Source organism: Giraffa tippelskirchi, chromosome 4, assembly GCF_054371585.1.
Source record: "Giraffa tippelskirchi isolate mGirTip1 chromosome 4, T2T-mGirTip1v1.2.pri, whole genome shotgun sequence".
In the NCBI taxonomy this organism is placed as follows: domain Eukaryota; kingdom Metazoa; phylum Chordata; class Mammalia; order Artiodactyla; family Giraffidae; genus Giraffa; species Giraffa tippelskirchi.
The window spans coordinates 148730201-148758056 of NC_137278.1; the positions used below are offsets into that span (position 1 = coordinate 148730201).

Consider the following 27856-nt stretch of genomic DNA (forward strand, 5'->3'; position numbering starts at 1 on the left):
TTAATAGAGAGTGAGGGAACAGACATGCCATTGGCAAAGTTGCCCCAGAGGCGGCATGGCAAGTGTAGGGTATGATGGGAGGCCATGGAGGACTTGTGCCAGGCATGAGGCAATGAGGGAGGGAGCCAAGGCAGTCAGGTCAGAGAACAAAGGACACGTGAAAGAGATGCCACTGAGACTGTGCTGATGGTCGACAGCTCACATGTTCCACAAGTGCCCTTGTATGAGCAAAGGAGGAAATTTCACATTGCAGAATCAAGGTGATGGGAAGGGCCCCATGGATACGCACACATGAAGCCCTGATGTTACTCAGGTACACATGACCCAGAGATCACCTGCGTGATGTTCAGGACTTTTCTCATGGACAGTTTGTGGGGAAGACAACAGGCCCGGGAGTCAGAAAGATCCAGGGCTAAATCCCAGCTCTACTCACTAGCTGTGGGACCTTGAACTAGTTAGTCAGCCTTCCTGGGGCAGTTTTCTCACCTGAAAAGACAGGGAAAATAATTCTGCCTACTTCATGGGGTTGTGGGGAGAACTGAATAAGATAATGTGTTTAAACTTCTTAACATAATGACTGCACTACAGGACCTTGATGGTGTGTGTTGGTTGCCTTTCCTTTCAATTAATGAGCTGCATGCTCAAAACATGTGAAATTATAATGAGCAAAGACTCAAACATTTAAAATTCTACCAGTCTAACTCACAGATTCCTGAACTTCATAAACAGGAGCCATTTATAATCAGTAGATTCACATTATTAGAAGCACAGATAATAGAGCCAAGGTACCCACATTCAAAATCAGGTCTTTCCACTAACTAGGTGACATGGGGCAATTTCCTTAACTTCTCTGTGCCTCAGTGACGACATCTGTAAAATGGGGATGATGATAGAACCTACCTCCTAGGATGACAGTGAGATTAAATGAGTTAATTTTACATCTACAGTGCTTAGAATCATGCCCGTCCATTGAAAGCACTCTGTGAATATTGGATATTAAGTGTAGCTATTATTATTTCAATAGTGTGACATCCCTGGGATGACCATATTAATAAATTCTGATCCTACAGATAATGGATAGATTGCTACTGCTGCTGCTAAGTCGCGTCAGTCATGTCCGACTCTGTGCGACCCCATAGACGGCAGCCCACCAGGCTCCTCCATCCCTGGGATTCTCCAAGCAAGAACACTGGAGTGGGTTGCCATTTCCTCCTCCAGTGCATGAAAGTGAAAAGTGAAAGTGAAGTCGCTCAGTCGTGTCCGACTCTTCGCGACCCCGTGGGCTGCAGCCTACCAGGCTCCTCCGTCCATGGGGTTTCCCAGGCAAGAGTACTGGAGTGGGGTGCCATTGCCTTCTCCATGGATAGATTAGATAAGAATAAAATAAGAACCACCTCTTTTCCTCCTGCCCCATAATTAAGAATTAACAAAAAGGGGACTAGAATCAACCCAGCATACAGTAAAGTGCTGTAGGATTTTAATCCTTTAAGCTAATTACTCAGTAAGTATCACAACGGCTAGAGTGTGATACTGGTAATAGAGAAGCTACCAACGCTCAAACAGTTTACGAGGTAGTAGGTTGGAAATACACGACTGCAGAAAAAGGTTGACATGGAAGAAAGTAAACAAGTATGTAAATGTCACAACAAATCCCCCACAGGTGAATTTATCTGCCTCACTGAAAAGCTATCTGCAGCGAAACAAAGGCAGAGGAGATTGCTATGTGATATTTAAAAACACTTCCATACAACAATGATTTTTTTTTTTTAATTCCTGAATTGTTAGCTGGTGGATTTTTCTTACAAAATTAAAAAATGCTGCAAGTCTCTCAGGAAACAACTTCCCATCAATAAAAAGGCTACTTAAGAGGTTTCTGAAACAAAACACTGGAAGTGATTTATAAATTCTCTCTGACGTGTTGTCTATGGGTACCCACTCAAATCATTTAAAAATAGCTCTAGGAAAGAAACATTAAAAACTTTTCTGCATCTTCAGTTAACTGTAACAATTTCATCCTGATGTCTCTCCCATTACCCAAAAGGCAGATATTTAATGTAATAGTCATAATACAATAGAGATGGGTGAAAATACCCTAGTGTTTTCAGCCCTGATACTAGACAAGAATGTAAGTGAAATCTGCTTGGTGGTAATAGATTTCAAATGGAATTAACTCTTGATGAAAGGAAAGAAGTTCCATGTGTTCTACTATTGACTAGGTACCAGGCACCATGCTAGATACCTTTATACATATTATCTCATTTAATTTTATCACATTCCACAAAATACCAACCCTGAATATTTACTGGAAAGATTGATGCTGAAGTTGAAGCTCCAATACTTTTGGATGCAAAGAGCCAACACATTGGAAACGACCCTGATGCTGGGAAAATTGAGGGCAGGAGAAGAAGGGGGCAGCAGAGGATGAGATGGTTGGATGGCATCACTGACTCAATGGACATGAGTTTGAGGAAACTCCAGGAGATAGTGAAGGACAAGGAAGCCTGGCGTGCTGCAGTCCATGGGGTCACAAAGAGTCAGACACAACTAAGCGACTGAACAACAACAAAATAATTATAAAGACTCAAACATAAGTCAAATTGCAGTCTTAACCAACAAACTCACATAGTTGTCTCCAGATCTTTCAGTTCCTCTTCCACCTAAGCCCCCCTCCCTCTCCCCAACCAGGGGTAGGAAAGATGCCAACAGCGTGGGCCTGCCAGGAAACCCGCACTGAGGAGGAGGAGAACTCCAGGCCTGAAACAGCCTGCCCCCTTCTCTAAAACAGCTTCCTCTTGCCCCCAACATTCACTGATGAGCCGACAGAGAGTTCAGAAGGCAAAAGCAATTGCACAGCGTTCACAGCTTTCTCTTTCCCTCACACTTAAATATTGATGGCTTTATACATTGGAGAAGAAAAGTCTGTAAGGCTCTCACACCACAGTACAGAACGGGAAGGGGAAATTACTTACTCTCCCAACTTTGCCCAGATAGCCAGCGACACCCGCAGGATGATTTCCGAACCTTCAAAGAAAACTGAATCCCAAATCTTTAAAACTGTATGGTTAGGGAGACACGTAGCGAAGAGAGTCAGAAACCATTGCATCGTGAAGACATTTGTCAGTGGGGGCTCATATCCACCTGAAATAAAACAAACACTCTACATTTCTGCAGAACTGATGGTGTGCAAGATATGAAAATACCCTCTTTCAATCTCTCATGTCCACCCAAATATTGGCTTGGCCAAAAAGTTCATTTGGGTTTTCCCATAACATCTTACAGGAAAAACCAAAAGAACTTTTTTTTGGCCCATCCAATATGTTATGATACATTTCCTGGCTGATTTTTTAATCTCTCTAAATTCTAGTTTTTTCCTTTTTTTGAGTGGGGGTGGGGGAAGAACATAGGTGTGTTTTAAAAAAAATCACAGTACTATGAACTTCACAAATTCTTTGTGACATTTCAGAAATCTTAACCTAAAATTTAATTTGGCTCTACCTACTGTGGGGCACTGAAAATCAAGGAGGACGTTCTCCTTATCAAAAACAGGATAAAAAGAAAAGACTCTAACCTCTCAAAAGTAAAAGCTGATTTTCAAAACCTCCTAAAGCCTACTTTTATTCAAATGCTGATGATAAAAATAAAATTGCACATAAGCAATTACTTGTTTACTTGTTAATTTATCCACAGTCCTCAGACCACAATGGAATTAAACCAGAAATCAATAACAGAAAGAAAGCTGGAAAATCCCCAAATACTTGGAGATTAAGCAAAGTAACAAAAAAAAATATTTTTTAAAATATTTTTAACTAAACTATACCCAGTTTTAAAGATCTGGGATCCAGCTCACTTTGAAGTTTCCGAATTCACTAAAACAATAGAGTCCTCTCCCACTCCCCATTATGATTGCATAAGCATGTATTTTAATGAAATACAAAAATTTAGATACTAGACTAATCCTTTCTCCAAATTACAGTCAGAAGGTACATTTACCCAAGTACAAGCAAAACAAGATCTGTCCTCCTGTATCCATTTTCTTCCTTCTTACCTATGAACAAAGGAGTATCTTTGTTCACAGATTAGAATCTAAGGTCACCAGGGCATTTGGGCAAATGTGGAGCCCAGTGAAGTGTGTCTGACTCTGGAACGGACCAATCTGGTCTTGCTGGAAGCTTTATGAAATCCTCACCAGTGCACAAGTATACTGCACAGCCAAATTAAATAAGATTACTCCAACTACTTGGAAGAAAATGCTTAGAGACACCTGGGTGTCGCTATAATTTTCAGTGTATTTTAATCATAGATGCTGCTACTGCTAAGTCGCTTCAGTCGTGTCCGACTCTGTACGACCCCATGGACGGCAGCTCACCAGGCTCCGCCGTCCCTAGGATTCTCCAGGCAAGAATACTGGAGTGGGTTGCCATTTCCTTCTCCAGTGCATGAAAGGGAAAAGTGAAAGTGAAGTTACTCAGTCGTGTCCGACTCGTAGCGACCGCATGGACTGTAGCCTACCAGGCTCCTCCATCCATGGGATTTTCCAGGCAAGAGTACTGGAGTGGGGTGCCATTGCCTTCTCCTAATCATAGATGAGGTCCTCAAAATCCTTTCAGATTTTCCAAGATTTAAATTCATGGGTCAGGAACTGACAACCATTTAAAGAACACATAGCAAACTTATGACTATTGTATTTTTGGTATCCGGAGAAGTGCAAGCAGTGGGTATGATGACAGCTACGAGCTCAAGTACTTGGGGAGCTGGTGATGCCAACTAGATGGCAGAGACTCAGCTACTTGCAGAGCCATCTCCATTGCTACCTTAATCAACCCAGTCCCTTCCTTCAGGGCTCAGATTCTACCTGGAGGCCAAGAGAGCCCTTCTCCAGTAAGAACTGGTCCATTCGTCTCAAGTAAGTCTAAATATCCTTCACATGAATGAATAAAAGGAGCATTAAACTCCAAAGGACTGCTTTTATCTCCTACAACTTTATGAAAATACATATTCTACTCTCCATAACCTCAATGGTTGAGGCAAAACCGCAGACTCGGCCAAGCTGTACCTGTAGTTCAATTTTAAAGAACTCCTATAGTTTTGATGCCAACTTAGAGCAGTTTAACTGATAGCAAGGCATGGATACCATTCTTTACCTAGAGTACAATATATAGTTGGTGAGCTGGTACCGGTGAGGTATTGGGTTCCTGACTGACTTCCTGACTGATAACCAGTTAGAGATTCAACATCTGGCCCTCTGTTTGGGTTTTGTTTTTAGTTGCTTTTGTTCTCTAGAAATCTATTTCACTGCACAAGCTCCCACCAACTGAAATATCTGAAAACATGTATTTCCACCATTCAAGGTTTAGGCTCATAGGTACAGTGGTATCAGAAAAGTAAACTATTTTCAAAGGTAAAATAGCATCGAATCATCACTACCTCCACTCTCCTTGTTTGCAGTTTTCTGAAGAGTATCCAGGTGCTGAGATAATTCAGGGAGATTCAGTCTCAAGAGGTCTCGGAAGACAGCCATATCCACGGACAGTGCCCGGAGATTGTTGACAAAATAGCTTTCGGGAAGTACCTTGTCAATAAGGTAAATCATAATCTGAAGGAAAAAGATACAGAATAAGATTGCTTCACAAAAACTGCTATACTAACATGTTCTATGTAGAACATATTCAAATTGGCAAAAGACAGTTAGCCAAAGCACACCGTTCTTTACACGTGTCAGCACCAAATGTTCTGGATTTTCAAGGCCCCTCTCCACTTCAAGGTCAGGAGCAGGTGGCATAATTGTCTAAGTCAGGGGTCCCCAACCCCAGGGCCGTGGACTGGCACCAGTCCTTGGCCAGTTAGGAATCTGGTGAGCAGTGGGAGAGCAAGGGAAGCTTCATCTGCTGCTCCCCGTTGCTCATGTTATGGCCTGAACCATCTCCTCTGCCAAGCCCTGTCTGTGGAAAAACTGTCTTTCATGAAACCAGTCCCTGGTGCCAAAAAGGCTGGAGATCACTGGTTTAACTAACTCAGAGCCCAAATCTGCTGCTGTCTAAAATTTTTAGCTGGGCCACTAGACCTGAGTTCATCCTGGAAGTAGCTGTGATGATATAACCCTCGGCCTCCCTCTGACAAGCCATGGAGCTCAAGCTTTCTCAGCATCCAGCAAAAATCTCAAGGTCAGCTCCTCGGTGTCAGCGCAGTTTCACAACCTTAATCTGAAAACCCAGAGCTGGCCCATCATGGAACAACATCCTGACTGCAGTCGATCGCAAGATTCACTGACCGTCAACCTGAGGTATTTGAACAACTGATGTCAGCTTTTTGTCCACTTCCTCTCCTGGGACAATGCAACAAACGGTACATTTTTGTTTTGAGTATATGGTACTTTTAAAATCATATGAGATTGCCTCATATTCTTCAAATTACTGTTTTCATCCTAACTTTTCTATTTGTGGTATCTTTTCTAAGATGTCAATTACCACTAGAAAGACCCAGTAAAATACACCTCAGTGCTATATGTCAATCTCTGGCCCTTTCCCTGACAGTTTGAATGCTCTGTTTATGCCCTCCTCCCTAGAAGACCCACACATTTCCCAGAACACAGGAAAAGCAAAATTTAGAACAAAATCATAGCTGGCCCTATACAGTGGTGGAGAAGTGTGTCTCATATTTTTTCATAAAATACTATTAAAAAAAAATTATCTCCCATATCTGCCAAGGGCCCATTTTCCCCTTATCCTTGACTTGTAACTTCTACTTTTAGGGTCATAGTTTTGACTAAGTCAACAAGGGTGGGAATATCCTCTCAAAAAGGCCTCCCTGAAGCCTATGTCACAGGAGTGACCCAGTCCAGGGAGTCACTTTAGCTTTCTTACACAGAGACAGAATTTACCAGGTAAATGTATCATCACCCTAGAAATAAGAGCTTAGCAATAAAAGCAATATATTCAGCTTGTGTGGAGGGAGGAAGTCCTTGAGGAGCCAGGCCAGTTGAGGGGGGGGACAGATTTTTAGTAGAGCAGAGGGCTCTGTCAGGGACCTCACACTCTACAGGTAAGGAGAAGAGGAACTGATCTGATCACAAAGACAAAATCTGAGGGTAACAGTCTACTACTGCACTTTTCATCCAGAGTAAGTTACATAATACCAAGAAAGATTTTTATGAATTATATAAATGAATTTATAAGGTTTTATGAAAAAATTACAATCCCTCAAAATTATATGAAAACAAGAAAAAAAATTCCAATCATCACTGTAATTCTTCTGACCCAATGAAATTCTCTGTCCAAAGGCATCTCAAAGTCTAACACATGACATAAGAGCCTATTATGTTGCTCCACCTACTTCTGTATTTCAAAGAACAAACATTAGATTAAAAAAAAAATAGGATAAATAATGGCAGTGGAACAAAGATAGTCTCGTGAACAAATGGTGCTGGAAGAACCCTACACTCTCCACAAAATGTAACTCAAAAGGGATCACGGACCTAAATGTAAAACACAATACTACAAAACTCATAGGAGACAAATATAGCCTAGATGACCTTGGGTATGGGAATGACTTTTTATATAAAATACCAAAGGCACAATCCATGAAAGAAATACTCGGTAGGCTAGACTTTACTAAAATTTAAAACTTCTGCTCTGTGAAAGACATTGTCAAGATTAGAAGACAAGCCAGAGATTGGGAGAAAATACTTGAAAAGACACATCTGACAAAGGACTGTCACCCAAAATACACAAAGAACTCATAAAACTCAACAATTATAAGAAAATAAGCAACCCAATTAAAAAAATGGACCAAAGACCTTGACAGATATCTTACCAAAGGAGATGTGCAGATGGCAAATAAACTATGAAAAGATGCTTCATATCACAGTCATCAGAGAAATTCAAATTAAAACAATGAGATACCACTATACACTTATTACAATGGCCAAAATTTGGAATGCTGCTAACACCAAATGCTGGCAAGGATATGGAGTAAGAACTCTAGATTTGCTGGTAGGAATGCAAACTGGTAAAGTCACTTTGTAAGACAGTTTAACAGTTTTTTATAAAATTAAGCACACTCTTATCATACAATCCAGCAATTGTACTCTTTGGTATTTAGCAAAAGGAGATGAAAACTTATATCCACATAGAAACCTGTATGCAGATTTTTATAGCAGCTTTACTCATAATTACCAAAACTTGGAAGCAACCAAGCTGTCCTCCAATAGGTCCAGAAAATGGAATATTATTCATCACTAAAAAGAATTAAGTGTGCATGCATGCTCAGTTGCTCTGTCATGTCCAACTCTTTGCAACCCCATGGACTGGGAGCCTGCCAGGCTCCTCTGTCCATGGAATTTTCCAGGCAAAACTACTGGAGTGGGTAGCCATTTCCTACTCCATGGGATCTCCCTGACCCAGAGATCCAACCAGTGTCTCTTATGTCTCCTGCACTGGCAGGGGGTATATGGAAAATCTCTGTTTCTTCCTCTCAATATTGATTTCAACCTGAAACTGCTCCTTAAAATGAAGTATTAAAATAATGGGGAAGCTTCAAATTTTTAACAAATAGTTAAATCTTTATTTTTAAAACTCTATTTTTTACTATTTTAAAAACCTAAGTTACTAAGAAAAAACAATTAATGCAAAAAAGCAAGGAAAATGGTTTATCTACTCTGATAAACTATTTATTTCCCTATTAACTAAAACTTGCAGAGGCCAAAATAGCCCCTGGAAAAACAGACATCCATTATTTCCCTTAGCATAGGAACTGTCTTCAAGAACCCAGCCTTCCTCTGCATATTAAATGTCTAACCACAAGATTCCCAAATGATGATGATGTCATTTTATTCCACAGAGTTCATTTTCTTAGAGGCAGAAATATAAATATTCAGTTCCACAGCTTTGTCTAATTCATCTTTTTATGTGAATTTTTAGTTTCTCAAGCATTACTGAGATTCATGATTTGATTGGCATGTACATCTCGTATCCCAAACCTCTCCACCCAACTCTCTAACCTTAATTGTTCACTTCAGCTTTTCAACTAAACAGTTCTAATTCCATAGTCGTGCAAATTACACCTGGGGAAAAAACTGAGTAAAACAGACAGAATGAGTAAACAAAATTGCTTTTAATAAAAAAATGTCCTAAACTCATGTATTTGATTTGTCACTGCCTCCCCCACTTCCACCCCTAACTATGTGATACACAAATAGCTTCAAAGCTGCTTCCTTAAATACATGAATGGAAAATCTGAGAGGGTGAATACAGATTGAGATCATGTCAGGATGGATTTATAATTAATTCCAACACAATGGGTATAAAACCAGGAGGAAAATGTGTTCATTTTTCCATATGACATTAAGTGAGTGACTGAGACTATCACTAACGTATGCACTATAATTAAACAGAACTGGGAGAAGCGGGACCTTGAATACAAAGACTAAGTATTTATCCCATCCATCACACAACACTGCAATCAACAACAGTTTCAGGGTTCAAATATGAATTAGCAACCCTATATTATCCCAAGCAAATAAGGCAGTGGCCATCCTCGACACCTGAAATCCTTCATTTCTCATAAAGACTTTTTGTGGTGACTCACTGAGTCATATTCAGACCTACAAGTTTAACTTACTAGCGTTCCATCTCAAAATGTTTCCAGAAATTTATTTTTTACTTAAAAAGTCCCTAGACATCAAAGATTAAAAGATAAGACATATCATTCACTTTCATAACCTTTCTCCACACAAGCACCTTTCAGCAGACGTTCACTTGCAGCCTATTTCCTTCATACCTCACCCCAGATATGAAAGCAACCTGTTAAGAAGATCCAACCAGGGACTTCCCTGGTTGTCCAGTGGTTAAGACCTCACCTTCCAACGAAAGAGGTGCAGGTTCAATGCCTAGTGGGGGAGCTAAGATCCCATATGCCTTGGGGCCAAAAAAAACAAAACATGAAACAGAAGCAATACTGTAATAAATTCAATAAAAACTTTAAAAATGGTCAACATCAAAAAAAAAAGAGAAGAACCAACCAGAATTAAGTATAATAAATAAGGCAATTTAGAGCATGACCCCTCAGGATCTATACCTGCTGGTAGTCACACTCTTGTATAAGCCCTTCCCCTTAAATAGGAGCTGGACCTAGTGACTGGCTTCTAATAAATAAAACTTGGCAGAAGTTTCTGTGTGACACAGGGAGCTCAATCTGGTGCTCTGTGACAATCTAGAGGGGTGGGATGGGGTGGGAGGTGGGAGGGAGGTGCAAGAAGAAGAGGACATGTGTATGCTTATGCTGATTCATGTATGGCAGAAACCAACACAATATTGTAAAGCAATTATTCTCCAATTAAAAATAAATTAAAAAAATAAAACATGGCAAAAATGATGGAATACCACTTCTAGGCTGCAGATCTGTAACATAGTCTCCTCTGAATTGCTCGTTCTCTTTTACTGTCTTGCTCACTCTAAGGAATGCCAGCCACCATGCTGCACAATGGAAAGGCCCACAGAGCAGAGGACAACATCCAGCAAAAAACGGAGGCCCTCAGTCCAACAATCTGTGGGGAATGAAATCTTAAGGATCACATGAGTGAACTTGGAAGCCAGTGCTCCTCCCACTCAATTGAGCCTTCGGATGAGACTAAAGCCCTAGCTGAGAGTTTGAATGCCACGATAATGTGACTCTGAGCCAGCTAAGCTGTGCCCAGATTGCCGACTCAAAGAAACTGTGAGGTCATACACATTTGCTGTTTGAAGCAACTGATTTGCTATGCAGCACTGGGTAATCAATGTAAGTCGTACTGAACTTGGTTTAAAAATATGATGTCTCAGGGATTTCTCTGGTGGTCCAGTATAAGACTCCGAGCTCCCAACATAGGGAACATGGATTCAATACCTGGTTGGGGAAGTAAGATCCCACATGCTGCACAGCAGAGAGAGAGAGAGAAAGAAAGATCTGTTCCCCCACCCTCATCCTCAAAAAGCCATATATATATATATATATATACACACATATATCCTAGAGATGGAAATGGCAACCCGTTCCAGTATTCTTGCCTGGAGAATCCTGTGGACAGAGGGGCCTGGTGGGCTACAGTCTGGGGTTGCAGAGAGTCGGACACGACTAAGCAACTAACACACACACACATATATATGTCCTTATATGTCTCATAAGAGAGCTAAAAACATAATCATTCTCCTCAAATTTGGCAGCTACAGAAGTTTGTCCTGTGACCAGGTTTTAACCTGGGGAAATCATGGATAATTTGAAAGATACAGTAAATACTTGGGAAGGAGGTGGGGCATCAGGGAAGAGAAATCACAGTTTCAGTATTCCACTCTCTGAAGAATTTCAGTTGCCTTCTTCAGAGTCTGATACTCACTTTCAGAGCATCACCTTCGTTGCCTTCCACCACTTCCAGAATCAGTGCAGCCAGGATGTTAAAGCCTTGGCAATACCCGACATTCTTGTTCCATCGGGCATAAGCCAGAAGGACGCGCTTCAACACGACCCTGTCCTGCTCGGCCTCCTGGCCACAGTATGAACTGCAGCCTGTGCGGTGAAGATCCTAAAACGAGAGGGGAGACAATACATTTTAAAATAACTCCTTATGCGCTCTTTAAAAGAAAAAAAAACTTTCATTTTTTCTTTGTCTCAGCATTAAGTCAGATTATCAAAATGGATTTTAGTTTTTAAACTATATAAGCAACTTATATACATTGACCAAAGCTTGTAACTTTTAGTTTTCTAATATGCTGAGGCATTTTCAAGGGGAATTTCAGTCAGGCAAATTTTCTACCAAAAGTATTTCCAGAGTTAACACAAAAAGGCCCTCAGAATTAACAAATATAACGTTAGGCTTTCAAATAAATTGACAGTTTATTTTAATGATACATCTCAAATAAAACAAGTCATTTCAACACATGTACGATAGACGCTAACATTATTTCTTTCCACCAAAAAAAGATACATATATATATAAATATTTAGCTATCAAAACTCCAAATAGTATTCATGAGCAAAATGCAACCAGTACAAAAAAGATACAGAAAAATCATTCTGTCCAAGTTGTTTTATAAATATGTATAAAAGGACAGAAACATTTGCTGTGCTTTAATATATAATGAAGGCAATACCTATAATTATCAAGCAGAGACTATGATTTTCAGGACATATTCATTTTACTGACATATTCATTTCAACTAGAAAAAAATATTCTCTTAATAACATGATTCTTATAAAACGTGCATTGCCTTAACTCACTACTTAAATAGAAAGAAAGTATTTCAAATATGGAATACTTCATCTATAGGGAACATATACTGAAATTCCAAATAAACAGCTCAAAAGTGCATAATATATAGGCTTTTCAAGCATATTACAATATAAAATTTCATTTTTTTGAAACTTGTCTGAAACGCACAAAGTAAGATGAAAATATAACTTTCTAGTTAGTACTTACTCCTGAAAAAAAATATTTTCAAATCTGCCAAAACATTAGCCAACTTCTGGTGATCAAACTTTACATGAAACAACTTTCCTTTTAAAACCTCAGCTTAGCATCACACGTAATGTACTCATATAAGATAAAATGCATGCCTTAGAGGCTTATGTAAGAGAAGAATAATGGGATTAAATCAAATCGGCATCCTTGGCTTTTATTGCCAGGCTCTAATCAAGTGTAATAATCCAGGTAGGTGAACCTCAGCTGCCTCCACAGCTGGCCTGAACATTCAACCAAATGGTATAAAGTAAACCCATCAGTCAATTTAACTATCTTCATAAAGTGACAGTTAAAAAATTATCAAAATCCTAATAACTGCCCAATTATTCCAATATGAAATAGGCTTAACTAAATTTCTCAGTGACTTTGATGTAAAAATCCAGTTAAAAGCACTGATCCATGTTAAACAAAAAAGGAACTTCAATTTCCTATCATGCAAGCAAAATAAGTTGAATATGAATGGAAACATTTTCTTCTTACTAGCAACAGACAGATGTACAAAGACAAGGCATCAACAAATTCCCCATTTTAAAAAGCTGTTAACTAATGAAATTAGGAAGCAGGAAATACACAGACATTCAAACCATAAGGCTGATCCTCTGTCCAGGACACATCTGGTTCTTAGAAATCTTCCAAGTTAAGACAATAAGCCAAACTCAGAGGTATTACCTTAACTATCTGAATTCCCATCGAGTCATCATCAGGATTACTCCTCTCATTGAAAGTGAAACGCAGGGTTTTGTCCCAGTCAATGGCTATACTGTGCAAATAATGATCTGCCAAGGTCAACCAAACCTAAAATAGTAATAAAGAAGAATGCCAAAGTAAAATATATAATTTCATCTTTCTTTACTAGGCAATACTGATTGCATCCAACAAGAAAATGAAAACTGTTATTAGAAGAAATATAGCCCATATGTAGAAAACTAAAAAAAAAAAAAAAAAAAAAGAAAACTAAGAACCTCATTGAAAAGTCTGCTGTACTAAATTGTACCAATTAGGGACTTTTATTTATTCTTTCAATTAATATTTATTGAGTTCCTACTACGTACCAAGTAACAATCCAGCCATTAAGGATATTGTTAAGAAAACAAAAACATATCAAATTTTATTTCAGTTCAGTAGAATAGCTAGATTATCTTTGCTGTTGTTGTTTAGTTTCTTAGTAACACTTGACTCTTTTGAAATCCCATAATATGTAGCCCACAAGCCTCCTCTGTCCATAGGATTTTCTAGGCAAAATTACTGGAGTGGGTTCAGTTCAGTTCAGTCACTCAGTCTTGTCCAACTCTTTGTGACCCCATGGGCTGCAGCACGCCAGGCCTCCCTGTCCATCACCAACTCCTGGAGTTCACACAAACTCATGTCCATTGAGTCGGTGATACCATCGAACCATCTCATCCTCTGTCATCCCCTTCTCCTTCTGCTTTCAATCTTTCCCAGCATTAGGGTCTTTTCAAATGAGTCAGTTCTTCACATCAGGTGACCAAAGTATTGGAGCTTCAGCATCAGTCCTTCCAATGAATATTCAGGACTCATTTCCTTTAGGATGGACTGGCTGGATCTCCTTGCAGTCCAAGGGACTCTCAAGAGTCTGCTCCAACACCACAGTGCAAAAGCATCAATTCTTCGGCACTCAGCTTTCTTTAGCACCCAACTCTCACATCCATACATGACTACAGGAAAAACCATAGTTTTGACTAGATGGACCTTTGAGGGCAAAGTAATGTCTCTGCTTTTTAATATGCTGTCTAGGTTGGTCACAGTTTTTCTTCCAAGGAGCAAGCGTCTTTTAATTTAATGGCTGCAGTCACCATCTGCAGTGATTTTGGAGCCCAAAAAAATAAAGTCTGTCACTGTTTCCACTGTTTCCAATCTATTTGCCATGAAGTGATGGAACTAGATGCCATGATCTTAGTTTTCTGAATGTTGAGTTTTAAGTCAACTTTTTCACTTTCTTCTTTCACTTTCATCAAGAGGCTCTTTAGTTCTTCCTCACTTTCTGCCATAAGGGTGGTGTCATCTGCATATCTGAGGTTATTGATATTTCTCCCAGCAATCTTGATTCCAGCTTGTGCTTCATCCAGTCCAGCATTTCTCATGATGTACTCTGCATATAAGTTAAATAAGCACTGTGACAATATACAACCTGGATGCACTCCTTTCCCCATTTGGAACCAGTCTGTTGTTCCATGTCCAGTTCTAACTGTTGCTTCCTGACCTGCATATAGGTTTCTCAAAAGGCAGGTCAGGTGGTCTGCTATTCTCATCTCTTTCAGAATTCTCCACAGTTTGTTGTGATCCACACAGTCAAAGGCTTTGGCATAGTCAATAAAGCGGAAGCAGATGTTTTTCTGGAATTCTCTTGCTTTTTTGATGATCCAGTGGATGTTGGCAATTTGATCTCTGGTTCCTCTGCCTTTTCTAAAGCCAGCTTGAACATTTGGAAGTTCACGGTTCACATACTGTTGAAGCCTGGATTGGAGAATTTTGAGCATTACTTTACTAGTGTGTGAGATGAGTACAGTTGTGCTGTAGTTTGAGCATTCTTTGGCATTGCCTTTCTTTGGGATTGGAATGAAAACGGACTTTTTCCAGTCCTGTGGCCACTGCTGAGTTTTCCAAATTTGCTGGCATGTTGAGTGCAGCATGTTCACAGTGTCATCTTTCAGGATTTGAAATAGCTCAACTGGAATTCCATCACCTCCACTAGCTTTGTTTGTAGTGATGCTTCCTAAGGCCCACTTGACTTCACGTTCCAGGATGTCTGGCTGTAGGTGAGTGATCATACCATCATGATTATCTGGGTCATGAAGATCTTTTTTGATAGTTTTTCTGTGTATTCTTGCCATCTCTTCTTAATATCTTATGCTTCTGTTAGATCCATACCATTTCTGTCCTTTATTGTGCCCATCTTTGCATGAAAAGTTCCCTTGGTATCTCTAATTTTCTTGAAGAGATCTCTAGTCTTTCCCATTCTATTGTTTATTGGAGTTGGTAGCCATTCCCTATTCCAAAGTATCTTATGAGCTTGTTATACTGGGCTCTGGATTATTCTCTATGCTTGGGCAAGAGCTCCCTGGCCATCCATGGAGAGAGAGGGTGATGGAGTGTGTTTTTGTTTGTGTGTGTGTGTGCACGCTCAGTCATGTCTGACTCTTTGCAGCTCCATGGAGAATGGGCCTGTTTTCACCTCTGCATTTGAACCATCCCTCTCTAACACACAACAAAACTGATAGATGGGTTCCCATAAAGAATAATTTTTTAAAGGAGTCACTGGATACCTTTACTCCTTTCATTACCTTATCCAGAAAAGTTGCTTCATAATGCCATTTTTCATGTGCACTTTGAGGAACCCTCAGTGTTCAAATTCTAGGAGTGTTAAGATTAGCTTATAATACGAACAAGCTTATTTACAAAACAAGTTCACAGACTTTGAAAACAAACTTATGGTTACCAAGGGGAAAATGTGAGGGATTAACATATACACAGTACTATATATAAAATAGACAATCAACAAGGACCTACTGTAGAGCACAGGGAACTCTACTCAATATTCTGTGGTGACCTATATGGAAAGAGAATCCGAAGTGGAATGGATATATGTATATGTACAACTGAATCACTTTGCTGTACACATGAAGCTAATACAGCATTGTAAATCAATTATACTCCAATATATAATAAAAATTAAGTTTTGAAAAAGAAATGGGAATGTGGTTGCCAAACCACTTGAGGGGCAAGGATGGATAAGAAGTTTGGGATTAGCAGATGCAAACTATTATACGTAGAATGGATAAACAACAAGGTCCTACTGTGTAGCACAGGGAACTATACTCATTATTCTAGACAAGGGCAATTCAATATTCCCTGACAAACCATAGTGGAAAAGAATATGAAAAAGAAATATATAACTGAATCACTCTGCTGTACAGTGGAAATTAATACAACATTATAAATCAACTATACTTCAACAAAAATTTTTAAAAGAGGGGAGAAACTAGGTTTACAAATAAATAGCTGACATTTTGACTATCAACAGGTCAACAACTATCAATAGTCCAGTCTTGACTTTTGAACATAACTTAGCATAACTTAATTAATATCTCTAGCCAGACCTCTCTCCTAAGCATCACAATCGTATGTGCAAATATACACTTGATATCTTCAATTTAGATATCTAACAGGCATCATAACCCTAACATATCTAAAACCAATCATCTAACCAACCGTCCCCCCCAACTATATAGATACACACACACACATGCTTGTCCCCTCTGGGAAAATAGTAACTCTACCCTTTCAGAAGCTCAAGTCAATCCTGAAGTTTTTGATGACATTTCTCTTACACTTTATATTCAATCTAATAGGAATTCAAGTCAACTCAGCCTTCAAAATATATCTAGCATCTTATCCCTTCTCTCCATCTCCACCTCCAAAACCCTGATCCATCTCTTGCCTGAATTATTGCAAGTTTCCTACTGCTCTCTCTCTGCTGTTGCCCTTGTCCCTCACATTCTCAAGTTAGCAGTCAGAATGGTCCATTTAAAATATAAGTCATACCATGTTATTCCCCTGCTCAAAACTTTCCAATGTTTCTCTTCTCACACTGGGCCAAAGTCCTCCTATGGCCTGTAAAGTCCTACAAGATGTGCCATTCCCCTAAGGTCATCGCATTACCTCTATGACCCTCCCCACACTGCTTTCCCCTTTGTCCACTGTGCTTCAGCCACCCTGGCCTCTTACTTCTGCTTGGACATCCTGAGATGCTCTCACCTGAGGGTGTTTTCTGTTTGGAGTACGCTTCCACCAGGTAGCCACGTGGCCACCTGCTCACTTCTTTAAGGGCCTATTCAAATGTTACCTTGCCATTTAAAATGCTACCTCCTTATCTCCATTCCCCTACGCTCTCTTTACTTCTTTCTTTGCTTTATTTTTATGTATGGCACTTAGCATCATCTGAAATACTATATATTATATTCACAATAAACTCTGCAAGGATAAAAATTTTGGTTTGTTGGGGTTTTTTCCCACTGCTATATCCCCAGCACCTACAGAAACTACCTGGCACAGAATAATCAATAAATACTTATTGAATTAACAAATAATGAAGAGGGACAGATTTCAAATTACTAAATCTAGAATATCCTTTTTGACATTCCAGACACTTTAAAGAGAGACAGAGTGATGGTCCTTTTGCATTTTAGCCATACAAATCCTCCTCACCTTTCTCCTCCATTCCTTTGGTATTCCTGTTGATAGTCTGGCAACTGCCTTTAGAGCATCGTACCACTAGAAATAAAGAATAAAACTGTCAAAGTGATAATATTGACCTGGTTAAACACTTTTCAACCTTTTTTACATCTTGACATTTGTAGAATATGATAGTATATATACAGAACACTGGGGTAAACATTCCGAGCTTCCTTCAGCCAGGTATGTCTGGTCTAAGGGCCATGACTGCCCCAAGTTCCCCCACTTAGGCACCCCTAACACATCTGTTATCCACGTGCAACACATGCACACAAGGGTTGGGAAGCTCTGGTTGAGAAATCAAAACATGTGTTATAGATTCAGAATAACAGCAGTTGGTTTTTAAATTTTTTTCCCACACTTGAAGCATTAAAAGAAAGTACATAATTTTTCAGTGCAAGTATAAATCCAGGCCACTTAGAGCTTTGCAAGTTATTTCATCCATAATTTTAAAAACTGACTCATCTTATGCATATCCAAGCACATGCTAATCTTCCCACTTTGAGAATATATCTCAGTGTACCTTGTAGTTACCCCCAAATAAAGGTATTTTTGAAACTAAAAATAAAATTACCTGCTGAAAACCATTTTGACCTAAAGATGGCTCAAGAGTGAACTTCAACTTTGTGTCAACTCCTAAAATAAAAAGACATAAATAACAGTTATCTAGGGAGAAAATACACTGTATCAAAAATAAAAGTAAAAATTAACCTTATACTACTGGGTCTTCATAAAATTTTTAAAACACTTGTTTTTTACTAGATTACAATCTTGTTAATTGTCAATTTTGTTAAAAGAAAAAGAATATTAATTATTAAAATAGAAAAATATTCTATGGTAATAGAATGGAACTTATCCATAGAATGGTGGTTCCACAGCTGTCTGGAGCTGTGCAAAAACAAAAAGTGACACATGGGCTTGCAGTCATACAGACTTCCATTCAGCTTTGGTTCCTACAGTCAAACAAATTATTTAACCTGAGTTTCAATTCTCCATCCTTAAAATGAGGATAAAGCCCATCTCAGTTAGTTGGTGCAATGATTAACTGTAAATCATTTAGTACAGTATAATTTATATTTATGAAACATGAGAATAGAATTCTTTACTTACAGAATTTGTTTCTTAGGACAATTGCATTGGCTAAATCTATTAAGGAAAATTCAGTGAAATATCAAAAGGTATAAAAATAATGTCATTGCCTTCCCACTTGTGGAATAATCCATATTTCAAAATTCTGTCATGATAGACTTATTCATTAAAGATATGTTTGTATATTTAGATTACAAGCTAAGAATATAACTGAACCCTAATTTCAAGTTATCTACAACCTTAAATAAACTTATTTGACTCAAATCTCAAATCTATGGAATAGAAGCAAATAAAGAGGAAAATGTATATAGACTATATGCTATATTCATATTGGACTTTTTTATTATTGAGATGAAATTACATGACAATTTTTATTCCCACTTAAATTATACCAAAAATAATGTAGCCAAATCTGAAAATGCTATGTATTCTTTTTTTATAATTTCAAGATGACATTTTAAGCCCATTTTAAACTTAATAATTCAAGGACCAAGATACACCAAAAATTATCAATAGCATTGTTTTACAATTTACAATTATCATTTATGATGACATTTTTGCTTCTAAGATTTTGAATGGCATATTAAGCATACTGAAACCTCTCCACAACTTCCATTACTTAGGGAACAATCTTTCTTTAGAATCTGGTATGTAAATAGGAACATACTTTAGAATTTGTAGAATTATAATGATAAAGTAGACATGTCTTTTTAAAAGCATATATGGAGTCAAGAAGCTGAAAAGAGATGTGTCTGATTTACCCAAGCCCATGACAGTATGAAGATGCCCTTCTTGGAGTCCTAGAAGAGTACTGTGTATACAAGAGTTTGGTCCTAAATTTCTAAAGTGAAGCTTTATAATCAGTACCCTGATAATTCTTTTCAGAGCTTCCCAGCCAAAAGCATACTGTCTAGATAGAAAAGATTTTCTTCTTTGAAGGTATGTTATATATCTTGATGAATTCTCATTACTCTGAGGTGATTTAAATGAAGTCTTGCCTCAGTGTGCAATGATACAACGGGCGATAAGAGTGCCTCCAGCTGGAGCCATGATTTTAAGACAAGATAAAACCTCTTGGTGAGGTTGCTGTCCAGATGCAGGGTGCTGAATGGAAGCGCGTTTAGTAATGACGTTTGCTTTATAACAAAGACCAGGAAATTCGGTCCCATGCTCTTATCTCAACCGATCTAAAATCCTTGGATTCCCCGCATGTGCGACCGAATATGCTCCCTTGACTTTATCAGAAGTACCTGCTGGGCATCATGCCAATTGTCTTGCTGAGCTGACACCCGGCTGGGGTTAGTCAAAACCACAACTATTTTCTTACGATCAAAAATGAGGCACAGGATTTCACTGGAATTGATCATTCGCCCGCCTTCATGCAAAAGCTGAAATCAGGTCATTTCTACCTCTTTTCTTCTAACTGAATAAGGAAGGGGAGAAGGTTTGTTTCATCTGGTAATCACTGGATATTCCGGATTCAGGAACACAAAACACTTTTAACGTGGGAAGGATTTTTTTTTTTTTAAGGCGAAACAAAGACTGTGAATAACTACTACAGTCTCTGCAACTAGACACTTCCTTGGGGAGAAAAACAAAGAAACCACGAGGTTCGGAAAGGCAGTGACGCATTCCACCCTGTGGGGATCAGTGCCTTGATTCCCTCTGTAGTCTCAGGATAGCAGGTCCCCAAAGGCGCAGGGAGACGGAGTGGAGGGAGGAGGGGGTTCAGGGGAGGACAAACACACCTGGAAGCCAGCTGGTGCCACCCTGGGGACAAGTGGGCGCTACACAGGTCCAGGCACAGCCGGCTCCCTCTGCGGCCACTCCTAACCACGAAGCCTTATGCCCAGGGGCCTGACCATGCCAGGGCTGGGCTCATAAAACCCCCAGGGAGGAATGCCGGGTGTTGGAGCAGGCGCGGAGTTATGCAGCCTGGAGATGCAGGGATGTGTAAACACAGGCTGACAGCAGAAAGGGCCTAGCCTAACACAGGAAGCACACTAGGTCTTACCTACAGAAAGGATCTCTACTTTGCAGGAGTATTTCCTGCCTGCTCTCCACCCGGAGGCTCCTGGTGATATGATCCCGGCACTCACGAATCAGGGACGCTCAAGAAAATATACTCGATTTTCTTTCCTTCGCGGTCACTACCTTTCCCTCCGACCCCAAGTATCAAACCTGTGCCTTTCTCCGCCTCCCACACCTCCTTTGAGGTGTGGCTTCTTTTGAGTCCGAAGCACAATTGGTTGCGCGGCCTCTGACAGCCCAGGCAGCCACCAGCACTTCGCCGAGCGCACCAACAGCCAGCAGCTCCGGGTACAAGCCGGGGCTGGACCACTCGCAGGCCGCAGGGTTGGGGCGCGCGGGCAGCCGGAGGGAGCAGCCTCCTCCGCGCCTAGCGAGGCCGCCCCCGGCCAGGCCTGGGTCCTCGCTTTTCCCTCCCAGGCCGACCCAGCCCCGCCTGCGCCTAGCCGCGGCACCCAGCACCCGCCGGTCGGCGGAGTCCCAGCTAAGGCAGAGGCACCAGCGCCGGGGGCGCCACGCTACTCTCTAGTGCTCCCCTCTGCCGCCCCTGGTCCTCACCCGGCTCCAGGGTGCAGAGCAGCCGGGGCGCGGTCCGAGAAATGCAGTTGCGCTTCTTGAGCACATTGCTCAGGATGGTGCCCACGCCGCCACCACCGCCGCCGCCACCACCACCACCCTGCCGCTTCAGGCATCTCCCTCCACGTCTCAGGGAGCCGGTCAGCTTGTCCTGCCGCATCCGAGAGCGCCCTGGGATCCCGCGCTCCGCCTGGGTTCCCGCCGCTGCGCTGGCGTAGCGGCTTGGCGCGCGCGGGGGGCTTGGTGAGATCGCTTAGCCGAGGGTCCCTGGGAAGCAGCGAGAATGCTCGGGGATCGAGGGACCCGCGGAGCACCGTGGGAGCCACCGAGAGTGGGGCGGCCGGCAGGCATCTGCAGTGCGGAGCCAGCCAGGCTGAGGCTTGGAGAGGGCTTGGGGCGGGGAGGAGGGCGGGAGCGATCGAGTGCTGGGAGACGGAGGCGGCGCTCCCGCCCCCAATCCCGGCATCACCGTGCGCAGGCGGGGCAGCCTTAGCTCCCCAACGCCTGGCAGGCTCCCGGCACCTGCGTGGGAGAGCCACGGAGCACCCCAGGATGAACAGGCGGATGAACAACGGCGTCCCGAGACCAGGAGCAGTGACAGAGATCTCCATGCTTCTCCCAAGACCTGAGACGCTGGAGGGAGCACCAAAGGGAGCAAATCTCAGGTGCAGAACACCAGCGAGTAGCTGGTGGATGGTGAAACACCAGCTTCATCCCAAATTGTGTTAAACTCTTTCCTGGCATCTTAGAGGGGTATAGGAAGCACGTTAAAAGTATTATCATTATTAGTAGTATTATATATTAATATTGTTAATATATGTGGTATGTTAATTATATATTAATTAAATATATAATATTATAATAATGGCTGTTTCTTTTGGCAGAGTGGAATTAAAAATAAAACTGTTCCATTTAAAAGCAGGGTTTTTTAAAGTGGCTCCTCCATCTCTCCAGCCAGAGACTTCAGTAGTCAGAACTACTAGCGATAATTACTGCTGTTTTTAAGTCATTCATAAACTAGGGCATTCCGACATTCTCCAATGGATATTAATCATAAAGGTGAATGAGTCATAAGAAAGGAAAGGATGTGGAGGGAAATACTAAAATATTTGTATATATATATATATTTAGAAAAGGAACAACAGATGGATTTAAAAAAACTAAATAGTATTTATATGGAAGAGAACAATGTAGAAGAGAGAGGAATAGAAAACAGATTTCTCTGGATATACCTTATGTAGTTTGGACTCTGGAATAACATTAATATTACTAATGGTTATTAATAGTATTATTAATTCATTATATTAATAATATTAATAAATCAAACAAAAAGAAAACTCAAAAATTTACAAATGAATAGAAACACATGAACCTAACTCAATATCCTTTTGATGGCAGAAGAACACAGAAAAAATAAGTTGCTTTAGAGTATAGTATTATGCTTGTAGAACGGTGGTATACCTTTTAAGAGCAAACAGAACTACAAAGAAATCTTAAATGTCATTCTGTAGCATTATTGTTATTAAAAATATTGGTGTTTTTTAAATTCTTATGTACACTATAGAATAACCTAAATATGTAATGTTAATGTCAAAAGGAACCAAGATGTTGTCAATGTAACAAAAAATAAAAGTGTGAAATCAAACAAATTGTTTTTTAATCCTGCAACAGTATATCTTAAATGGAAATAATGTATGAACTCATCTTTTTTCTTTTCAAAAATACATATAAAGCCACTGAATAGGTTTAGAACTAAGAACCACCAAGCATCACTGAATAATCCTAGCACCCAGAATTTGATCTCTAAAACTCATTCCCCACTAAAAGGAATCAGGGTTCCTTTAGAAACATCTTGATGAACTCAGGAAGAAAGGTGCTTCAAGACTGAGTCATGTCAAAAAGACATGAGAGCCACACAAATAGGATACTATTGGCCTATTTGGAACATTTTGAGCATCAAAAACAATGGTTGCTAATGGACAGATGAATGGATAAAAAAAGATGTGGTATATATACACAATGGAATACTACTCAGCCATAAGAAAGAATGAAATAACATTCTTTTACAGCAACATAGATGGACCTAGATATCATCATACTAAGCGAAGTCAGTCAGAAGTGAAGTGAAGTAAGTCGCTCAGTTGTGTCCCCATGGACTTTACAGCCCATGGAATTTTGCAGCCCCATGGACTATACAGTCCATGGAATTCTCCAGGCCAGAATACTGGAGTAGGTAGCCTTTCCCTTATCCAGGGGATCTTCCCAACCCAGGGATCGAACCCAGGTCTCTTGCATCGCAGGCAGATTCTTTACCAGCTGAGCCACAAGGGAAGTAAGTCAGAAAAAGACAAATACCATATGATATCACTAATACGAGAGATCTAAAACATGACACAAATGAACTTATTTACAAAACAGAAACAGACCCACAGACATAGAAAACAAACTTAAGTTTCCAAAAGAGAAAGGGGTGGAAAGGGGATAAATTGGGAGTTTAGGATTAACAAGTACAAACCACTGTATACAAAATAGATAAACAACAAGGTCCATCTGTATAGCACAGGGAACTATATTCAATATCCTATAATAAACCATAATGGAAAGCAATATGAAAAGTATTATGTGTAAGTGAATTACTTTGCTGTACACCAGAAACTAGCACAACATTGTAAATCAACTATGTGTGCTCAGTCCCTCAGTTGTGTCTGACTCTTTACAACCCCGTGGACTGTGGCCTGCCAGGCTCCTCTGTCCATGGAATTCTCCAAGCAAGCATACTGGAGTGGGTTGCCATTTCCTTCTCCAGAGGATCTTCCAAACCCAGAGACTGAACCTGTGCCTTCTGCACTGCAGGCAATTTCTTTACCACTGAGCCACCAGGGAAGCCCATCTGATGTTTGACGTTAGCCAGTTTTTTAGAGGGCAACACAAACCCCTGGGTGAAGATGGTATTGAACACCCATAGTTAAAGGAAGAAAACTGGAAGGAGAGAGAAAATCCAGCTGGGAAGTGGACACATGGTCTGGTTTTCCAGAAGTCTCATCTGCTCAAACCACAGAGGCTTTATGTTCTCTTTTAACACAAAAGGCTACTCATGCTCAGGTTTTAGCACTGGGCCAGCAGGAAAGACAGCCTCACCAGGCAAGCGGAGGAGAAATGGACACTGCTCTATAACACTGCCTCCAGGCTAGAGAGGACGACATCTAGGCCTGGCTGACATCCACCACTCAGACCATCCCACACCCTTTGGCTCAGACTCCACGTTCACCATGCAAACTTTTGATTGCATTTAGCTTCATGCAGAGACTTTGCCACTGAGGAGAGAACACACTGACCAGTTAACAGCAGTCAATATCCCTGAGTTCACTCAACTCTCAGTGACTTGAAGAAATCAGATCTCTAGGCTGCCGAAGCTCGAGTATAGACCTCAGACTGCCAGCTCACCCACATATGTCATGGCTGACAAAAAGGTTTGCCTCTGAAATTCTTCAGTTACAGCATTTCTCTTACTGTTAGTGACAGGGGCTTGTTTACCTTCAAGATCAAAATCTTATTGCACTCAGATTTATTACAAGGAAAAACTGACTCTAAAAAAAAAATTTCTTGAAAACTTCTCATTCTAAACTACATAGAAGTTGACACAAAAAAATATTTAAGAGTTTCTACTATTAAAGCAATACATAATGAAGGAATTAAATAATATTATTTTGTTTACATGGGAGAGGAAAGCCAAGACTGCCAACTTTTGTAGCAAACAGATAATTAAGCACTAAAATACAATGCTCTAAAAACAGTCACGGCACAAGCCTAGCATTATATTTATTGTATGATTCATAATTTCTTATTCATGTCTGGAATATTGTTTTCCAAAAGCAAAAGATAAAGATGTCATCTGAAGTCAACTCGTAGAGGAAACAATGCCAGCATGAACTCAGCTGGGGGATTTTAGCTGGTGAGATTTCCACCCAAAGCCAACTTACCATCACTCTTCACTAACTGAGTGATTTTTCCTAATCAAATAACATCTGTGAATTCACATTTGGGCAAATCAGACTTTGGCATAGTCCAGAGCAGTTATGATTTAAGCTGAATTTAGGAAAACCAAAAACTTCACTTTGGATGAGAATCTGTTACTGGCTTGCCAAAGAAGATGAGCGCTGGAGGAAACACTCTGAACATCTCAGAGTCCAATACCCTTAGTACATCCCCAGAGATGCAAGCTCCAGGCCAAAACAAGGAAGTAGGGATCATTCAGCTAGTTGTGCATCTCCAGGCCTACATGCTGGTAGTGACGCTTTCTTGAGAGCAGATGAATCCTTTAATGGAGAAAGGAGACAAGTTAGCAGGAAAAGCAAGTCCAACATTTTTAAGACCGAAAAGCCAAGTCCCCTGGGGCTTCCAGAAGGGAATCAGGTCCGGGGTTTCTGTGATTTCCTAATGCTGCTATTTTTAACAGATAAATCTTAAAAGAAAAAGGGCCTAGGTGTTTATCTTTGGGGACTGAACAGAGCAAGTAGTGACAGTTACCAAGAGAAAAAGCTCTGAAAACCTGAAGCAAAGAGAGAGAAAGCACAGGGAGTTGACCCACTCTGGGGAGGTGGGTTGAACTCATCCTCCCAGCTTCATTTCTCTCTGGCAGCTGTGCTCAAGCTCACAAGAGATTGAGAGTTAGAAGAGACGTACCAGTCATCAGGCCTAGTGCTGTCCTTCATCAGGCAGGAGATAGTATGCCTTCTGTTGTTGTTGTTTAGTTGCTAAGTTGTGTCTGACCCTTTTGTGACCCCATGGACTGTAGCCTGCCAGGCATCTCTGACTATGAGATTTTCTAGGTAAGAATATTGGAGTGGGTTGCAATTTCCTTCTCCAGAGGATCTTCCCGACCCAGGGATCCAACCCATATCTCCTGCGTTGCAGGCAGATTCTTTATCACTGAGCCACCTGGGAAGTCTAGTATGTCTTTGCATTTGTGCTAATGAAAAGGGTGGTGGTCTGGTGGCATGGGCTTCCCAGGTGGCACAGTGGTGAAGAATCCACCTACCAATGCAGGAGATGCAGGTTCGATTCCTAGGGCGGGAAGATCCCCAGGAGTAGGAAATGGCAACCCCTTTCAGTATTTTCACCTGGGAAATCCTATGGACAGAGAAGCCTGGAGAGCTACAGTTCATGGGGTCGCAAAGAGTTGGACACGACTGAGTGCGCACACACGCACACACACTGGTAACATAAAGTCTCCTCTCTCTGCTCTCCCCACAATTTCTGCAGGTCCGTGAGCAACTCCTAAATAGGAAAAGTCATATCTCCTAAAGGGACAGTAAACTGTGACCAGTCCCATAAGTTCTCTCCTCAGACCTAACTAAAAGCAGGGCCTTAATAAATAGTTCCTTCAACTCATCACCCAGGAAGGAGCCCACACAACTATGAGCTCATGGAGACATCGTCATAACCATTTTCCCTCATGATAGAGACGGAGAGGAAAGGAAGAACCTTACAATTATCTGACACATCGCATGATATACTGGACCATTTTGTTTTCTTTTTGAATGGTTTCTCTTAGTCATAAAACCTATGTCTCTACTTAAATACAGGCATCCTTGAAGACAATTAGGTGTAGCTTTTCTATTTTGTTTATCTCAGAGATAGAATTCTGTTGCACATGGAACAGAGAAGCTTTGAAATTTCAACACCAAATCACACTCAGCACCATCTTCTACATCCCAATGGTCCCTGCTTATGCTTTCTCAGAATCATGCTTTTAATCAGATATTTTCAAAAACAAAATCACACCTAACATTTCCCCCAAGCATGCTCAAATATCTTGGATGAAGGTTTTTAAGGACAACCAGTTTTATTTACAAACCAGAAAGTTTCAAATTCAAAACTTATCTAATATAAAATTTTAATAGCTGGAGTGAAGCCCTATTTCAGAGTACCATCCTGGAAATACATGTAAAACCCTGCAGCCAGGTTCACATGACTTCAGATGCATAGCTAACCCAAGATTTTCTATTTTCTAGAAAGTATTTTCTTGCTTCAAAAGAATGGAAATTGAGGGACTGCCTCAGTGGTCCAGTGGTTGGGAGTCCACCTGCCAAGGCAGGGGACACAGGTTCGATCCCTGGTCCAGGAGGATCCTGAATGTCATGGAGTGGCTGGGCCTGTGGGCCACAACTACTGAGTCCATGTGCTGCAACCCACAGCACTACAGTAGTTTCAAACTACTGAAACCCACTTGCCTAGAGTCCCTGCTCCACAACAAGAGAAGCCACTGCAAGGAGAAGCCCATGCACCGCAACAGAGAGTAGCCCCCACTCCCCACACCTAGAGAAAGCCCAAGCACAGCAATGAAGATCTAGTGCAGCCAAAAATAAATAAATAATTTTTAAAAATAATAATAATGGAAATTGATTCAACACCACTTAAGGA

General features: G+C 40.6%; 1 protein-coding gene across 9 annotated transcripts in view; it reads right to left on the reverse strand.

Annotated features, from left to right (window-relative positions):
* The window catches only part of TBC1D30 (TBC1 domain family member 30), a 106213-nt gene that overhangs the window by 23121 nt on the left and 55236 nt on the right, over positions 1-27856 (reverse strand). For 6 of the 9 annotated variants that reach the window (XM_081588850.1, XM_081588856.1, XM_081588851.1 and 3 more), the window contains 6 exons: positions 18315-18376; positions 17714-17779; positions 13157-13282; positions 11366-11551; positions 5425-5593; positions 2970-3138 (listed from right to left, as the gene is read on the reverse strand). In XM_081588850.1, the coding sequence (XP_081444976.1) occupies positions 2970-3138; positions 5425-5593; positions 11366-11551; positions 13157-13282; positions 17714-17779; positions 18315-18376 (778 nt within the window). Of the gene's footprint in view, positions 1-2969; positions 3139-5424; positions 5594-11365; positions 11552-13156; positions 13283-17713; positions 17780-18314; positions 18377-21415; positions 22067-27856 lie in introns of those variants that run through there. The other 3 variants (XM_081588854.1, XM_081588857.1, XM_081588858.1) reach the window with 3 other exon arrangements.